This window comes from Carex rostrata, chromosome 1, assembly GCF_964058835.1.
Source record: "Carex rostrata chromosome 1, lpCarRost1.2, whole genome shotgun sequence".
In the NCBI taxonomy this organism is placed as follows: domain Eukaryota; kingdom Viridiplantae; phylum Streptophyta; class Magnoliopsida; order Poales; family Cyperaceae; genus Carex; species Carex rostrata.
This window is the reverse complement of record NC_135918.1, coordinates 14,795,377-14,802,112: the sequence shown is the minus strand read 5'-3', so window position 1 is coordinate 14,802,112 and position 6,736 is coordinate 14,795,377. Positions and strand designations below refer to the sequence as shown.

The window sequence follows — 6,736 nt, the reverse complement described above, 5'->3', positions numbered from 1 at the left end:
GAACCCTCCTCATATATATATATATATCGATCGCTAATTGATATGTATAATATGAAAAAGTTTACTTATATTGATATATATATATATATAATCTGAAAAAGTTTACTTACATTCACAGGCATTTATTTTTAATTTTGTAAGTAGTTTTCGTTGATAAAACATGCATATACCTAGTGTTATAAATAACAGTATACGTTTGTCAAATGGATAGAGTATTGGCAAACAATTAATTGAGAATAATTGAAAATAATCAGTTATAATCAGAAATAATTGGTCAAGTAGTTGGAAAAATCCGTGATAATTTGATTGCCACTAATGACTAATCGACCTAAACAACTGTTTTTTACAATACATATATCTTCTTAATTCAATTATTAGATTAAGAGGCTAGCTCGCTAATACTTGTTTGAGAAAATTTTACCCACTGTTAAGTCAACTTTTTTTTTCATGAATATAAATTATTTATAAATTTAAATTTATGTTGAGTTATATTTCATTAAAATTATGAAGATTTCTCTATTTGTACAAAGAGGCTAGCTAGCTAGAGATTGAACGGAGCAAAATTTATCTTGAAGAGAGAAAAATAAATTTGTTCACATTAAATTAGTACAATACAAATAAAAAAAAATATGTGGTAGCAAACTTTATCTTAGAAAAATAATGAGAGGTAAGCAATGGAAATCAAATAAAAAAATAGCATCATTATAGACTGGAAAAATGTGCACGGAAATTACAAGTGTACAATAGGCCATGTGCATCTCATATAATGTTCTTGATCCTGGCACATGGCCTGTTAGTACAATAGGCCATGTGTGTCTCTTAAATTCATATTTTATAGTGGAATAAAATACAGAAATGAAAAATTATTTTTATTTCATTTAATTTTATTTAAAATGATGATAATTTTTCTTTATTACATTATATTATTCTGACAAGATTAATTTGCTAGTCAAAACCTACCTAGGAAACATATATAACTAATTTTGTAGAAAGTACACACGGCTAGTTTCTTGTGTAAAATTTCAAAACACAATTTATTCTTTTTTTTTTTCTTTTCCGTAAGAATTATATTGAATATTTTTTTTCATAAAAATTAAAATATCTAACTAGAATATCTTTGTTTGTATAGATTTGACAAGAAAAATTATGTTTTTGAAAAGTATCACTACAATAGACATGGTTTTGCAACCGTATACAATTTATCGACACTTTCATACATAATGTTTGGAGGCACAATTGTAAAACCATATTTATTTTGTATTTTTAACTGTGTATAATTGCCTTTTCTGCAGTAGTGTTTAATACAATCCATCAGACACTTGAAATAAATTAATCAAAATTAGTTTTATAAATTATTTCAATATTATAATAATTTTATAATAATACAATTTTATGTAGTCTTATTATGAATGTATTTTGATATTTGATATATTTTAGATATAATATTTAATATAATTCAAATTCGATCTGAAATTTATCATTTTAATCCTCGCCCATTTGAATTATATTATAACCTGATTCTAATCCAATCTTTGACTTTGAGGTTATATTAAGTTTTAACAAAACCCAATAAGGCAATAATATCTAGAAGATGCCTTTAGATCAGAGATAACATTAAAAATTTAAAACTAGAAAAATAAATATGCAATCTGCTATTTCACGAGCACAATACAAAGCACCCATACATTAAAGGAAGCCACTAATTATAGTCAAAGATTATGTATCCAGTTTGTATTCAAGCCTAATTGTTATTTGACTACCACCAATACAGTAAAACTCAAGATATACTGGATACTGTACGTAGACCTCAATAGCAAATAATATATAATAAGTAATTGAAATTTTTCACAACTAGTGACTTTTGAAAGATGTTCCGATCGAGTTAGTTGCTAACTGCTTGTAACTAGCACAACTTGTCTAGTTTCTTCTACTTCTTCAGAACAACTTGTTATACTTTCATCAGAACCACTTATAGAATTTTGTAAATACGATACCACTTTAAATTTTAAAACACTTTCGCCTGTACTTTCTCAAGGAGAAAAGGAATCGTTGCTGCTAGCTGCAAGTATGGTACTTTTAAGATCAGTCTATAAAGATATGTTGTACATGCTCTTCTTTTGTTTATGAAGATCGGTTTATAAAAAGGCCGATCTTAATAGTGACTTTTAAGAACGCCTTTTTTATTTTGTCCGATCTTAAAATATTTTAGTATCACATTTTTGACATATCCGATCCTAATGAGGCCATACAAATAGTACATTTTCCACTAGTGGGTAGGAATGAGATCCGGTGTTATTATTTTCATGTTCTTTCCATGTTCTTCTCTCTATCTCTCTTCTCTTACTCTCTCTCCCACGTGATCTTCTTTCTCTTTTTTGAAGAGAGAGATAGAGAGAAAATAAATAGCAGGATGCTGCTATTCTCATTAGAATAGCAGCAGATTGGGATCCCTAGTGGGTAGTCCTTAGACATGATTTTTTTTTCTGAAGATGTGGGTATGTCTTCTTATTTTGTTTATGCATGCTTATGAAATTGTATATGAAATTGTATATGAAGATGCTTATGAAATTGTATGTCTTCTTACTATTCTCTTTTTTGTTTATGAAGATGCGTATGCATGTCTTCTTCTTTTGTTTATATATGAAATTGTATATGCATGTTTTATGATAGTAACATTTTTTTAATAGTAAAATATGATTTTATGAAGATACATGATGGTCTATGTTGTTTATGATTAATTTAACTAGTAAATTAGGGGGTCTAGCTAATTTTATAAATGAATAAATTTTGAAAAAAAAAAAACCCTTGTATCGGTACATCTGTACGTACCAATAAGAAAATCACATTTCATCTATCGGTATATAATGTACTATCGCTAAAAGAAATACAATGCTCCAATCGATATGCCTAATGGCTTTTCCTCAAAAAAAAAAAAAAAAATGTAACTAATTGGTATGATCATACCAATTAGCTAGCTAGTTTTTTTTTTATTGTTCCCACTTATTATTTTCCGGCATTTTTTTCCACGTTGATTTTTTGTCTTATGAGATCCACTTTGATTGAAATTAATAAGTGCTCGTGTCAGAAAGTTGTTCATTGATTCGTGCTGACACATGAATTACAGTGCTTCGTACAAATGACAATAACAAAATAAGGACATGTTTTTTTTTCTCTTGTGACATGGAATCCTTATCTCTTCGTCTCTCTAAGTACGAATTCACATCCTCTCCAATACCTGATAAGGGAATCTTTTACAATTATTAGATCTGAACCGTTCTTTTTAACTTGGCACGAATCTCAAAGACAAAAAATACAACCCCTATTGTGATCCGAATCCCAAATTGGTTGAGATTTAATCTTAAACCGTAAAGTGAAGGTGATCCTCTGCAATACCTGAGAGGATACAGATTCTCTCTTAGTACCAGACGTAGAATTATACAATTCAAACTTTTTTAATCTGGCATGAATGTCAAAGCGAATCTCGTATATCTACAATAGGCATTGATTTTATTTTGATCCGATTAATTAGGATTAAATCTAAACTGTTATATAAATATTGTAGGAGCAAAATAGCTGATATTGTATTATTTGAGAAATTAGAAACTCTTCACATTGCTTCTATTAAAAAAGAAAATTCTAACTCACGATGTCATGGTTAGAAGGGGAATTCAATGCGATATGCAGTGTGTAATGTGTGATTCCGACCATACAGAGTCAGCATCTGTGTTACCACTACCAATATGCTAGCAGGGTATGGAAGGAAGTACAAAGGCTATTAGGCAGAAGAATATTGGTGAATGCTGGTTCTGTTCAAATAATTTGGGACAAGTCGTGGAATCTCATCAAACAGGTGGGAGGCATGCCAAGAAAAAAGTGGGCTACGATATTCATGTGTATTAGCTGACACCTCTGGAAACAGAGAAATGAAAAGATATTTAGAGGTAATGCAAAACCGCCATGTGTAGTTGCTAAGTTAGTGGTACAGGAATTTCAACTTTGGATGAAGTACTGTAGTGGTGTAGTGAGAACAGAAGGTATAGGCTAGTTGGCTTGAATAGTAAGGAGGGAGGTTGGGTAGTAAACTAGATATTGTCACATTTGCTGCTGTAAGATTGTAAACATTGGTAGCCTCTACCAATATTTTCAAAAATAAAGAATAAAAAAATAAAATAAAAAGAAAAATTAGAAACTTAAGTAATAGATTTTGTAATGAATCAAAATAATTTTAATACCATCTATCAAATACATTAAATAAAATAATCAAAATTAATTATATAAATTAGTTTAAACAACATTAATTTTTATAATATAATTATATTTGCTCTTATAATTAATTATCATGTATTTTGATAATATATTTCAAATTCGATCTCAAACTTATTATTTTAATAAATATTATTAAATATTAGTATGTAAATCATAGAAGTTTATTAATCCAATAACTACTCCCGAATCTTTGACTATGTGGTTTAAATTAGGTTTTAACAATACCCAATAAGGCAATAATATCTTGAAGATTTCTTGAGGCCAGACATAACATTACAAACTAGAAAATAAATATGCATGCTATTTATTTCACGGCCACAACCCATACATTAATTAGCACAGAAACTGAAAAAACCACAACCAAATTACTAAAGAACACTCTCTTACTTAAATCTTATTGAATCCGCCTAATTAACCATACTAATTGGGGAACTTGATATGATGATCCATTAAACATGATCATCATGGATAAACATAGATATTCAACCAATTAGCCTGGGGCTATCAGCCTTAACCAGCTTGATCTCGATGCCACCTAAGGTAACATCGCCACCTTCCGGCACGATCGTAACAACCAGCTTCTCAGCATGCTCTACTTCAATATCCTCCAACAATGCGGTGAGACCGAGCTTCAGGCTCGTCTTCTTTCCCTTGTGCTTTGCCACTCTTTCATCCTTCTTTGCCTTGTGAGGGAGCTTGACAAAACTTCCTGCAAATTCACTGAAATCGGGGCCTGCCAGATCACCGTAAGGTGCAGCGATAAACACGTCGAACCTGACGGAACCAGTTGATGCAACCTGGATGTCTTTGATTTGGATCAACTCAACGTGGGCATCCTTTTCCTTCTTCTTGCGGTTTGTCTTCGGGCTCACGTGGCTGCATACCAAATTCGCTAATGCTTACCAGGTTCAACTCCTGTTTGCGCTCAGTCTCTTTGGTCTTTTGTACCTTGAGGCTTCCCATCCAGGGAATTGGCACTTCCTCGTATGTGTACCGCAGTTTTGCCAGGGTCAGACAATCCTGGACCTATATATATTATAAATAATTAATAATGCTTAAAAATAAGAATTATCTTTTGATTTAGTGACAAAGACACATGTACTCTAATGTGAAAAATCATTGGTTAGAAATCCGTATGAGAGAGATCATTTTTTTTTTTTTTGTAATAACAGAAGTTTGAAATTAGTGTTGCTTCTCATTCAAAAAAAAAAAAAATTAATGCTTAAAACTTCTGATTCGCATTGGTTTGAACAATTTTCATGTGCATCATAAACCTCCCGCATTGAAAGTTTGTAGTTAATCAAGCAAGTTAATTAGCTATAGATTTGCCTCCCTAATAACGTATAAATTAATTGACTGATCAAAATAATATGTTAGTTGAACATCAACTGGATCTATATCTTTAATTGCATCGATTAGATAGACATGAATGAACGTAATAAATAGCATGGCCAATCATAAAATCAGAAGATATTGAAAAAAAATCTCATAATAAATGTTAGGTACAGTTTATCAATTAATGCGCGGAGCTGGTAAATCTATATACTATAATAATTGATACAATCCAAATATTATCAAGGATACAGGACTAGAGGACCAATAAATTTAAACGAGTAATGAAATCCTACTTATTATATATAATTATATATTTTGCAAGTAATAACGGAGAGATGTTTATTAACTTTATAATATACAGTGTTCTTCATATTTTAGTTTCCCAGATATTATATTATTCCAGCCACACTTCTATATATTTTAATTTGAAAATATGCCGTTTCGTTTCCGAATGACAAATTCATTCCATTGACTTAGACATACTTAACAAACTATAATACTACATATTTACATTCCTTTTTCATAAATATGTTTCAAGTACATTTTGTATAACATAATTAGATCAAAAAATGAATTATAAATTTTAGAGTATCAATTAATTTTTTAGTGGACATGCAAAGGATCCTGACCAAAGGCCGATCTTAATAGTGACTTTTAAGAACGCCTTTTTATTTGGTCTGATCTTAAAAGATTTTAGTACCACACTTTTGACATATCTGATCCTAATGGGGCCATACAAATAGTACATTTTCCACTAGTGGGTAGTCCTTAGACATGACTTTTGTTTCTGAAGATGGGTCACTACTGCAGTTATACATTTTCCACTATGTTGTTTATGATTAGATTGACTAGTAAATTAGGAAGCTGACTAATTTTATAAATGAAATTTCAAAAAAAAAAAAAATCCCTTGTATCGGTACATCTGTACAATAAGAGAATCACATTTCATCTATCGGTATATAATGTACTATCAATAAAAGAAATATAATGCTCCAATCGATAATGTGTTTTGTACAGATAGGAGCAAATTAATCTACTATATAGCGGTACGGAATTGCTAAAAGTATTCATGTTTTCCCTGTCGTGTTTGTCTCTAGCAGTAGATCGAGCATCTGTTAGTAAATCCAGCTTTTAT

At 30.3% G+C, this 6,736-nt stretch overlaps 1 protein-coding gene across 1 annotated transcript; it reads right to left on the bottom strand.

Moving 5' to 3' along the window:
- Positions 1-4,748: 4,748 nt before the first annotated feature.
- LOC144564591 (polyphenol oxidase, chloroplastic-like) lies at positions 4,749-6,419 on the bottom strand. Its single transcript, XM_078314228.1, has 3 exons — positions 6,348-6,419; positions 5,170-5,292; positions 4,749-5,063 (listed from the first exon to the last, which is right to left on the bottom strand). Exons 1-3 carry the CDS (start codon positions 6,417-6,419, stop codon positions 4,749-4,751), a joined length of 510 nt encoding a protein of 169 aa, XP_078170354.1.
- Between the last annotated feature and the right edge of the window lie 317 nt (positions 6,420-6,736).

What these genes read in the sequence shown, in the direction of transcription:
- LOC144564591 (XM_078314228.1), bottom strand. Translation starts at nt 6,419, where the DNA reads ATGTATAACTGCAGTAGTGACCCATCTTCAGAAACAAAAGTCATGTCT. An exon ending in ACTACCCACTAGTGGAAAAT is followed by an intron (nt 5,293 to 6,347) that starts GTACTATTTGTA and finishes TAATATATATAG; the next exon opens with GTCCAGGATTGTCTGACCCT. An exon ending in GCAAACAGGAGTTGAACCTG is followed by an intron (nt 5,064 to 5,169) that starts GTAAGCATTAGC and finishes AAAGACATCCAG; the next exon opens with GTTGCATCAACTGGTTCCGT.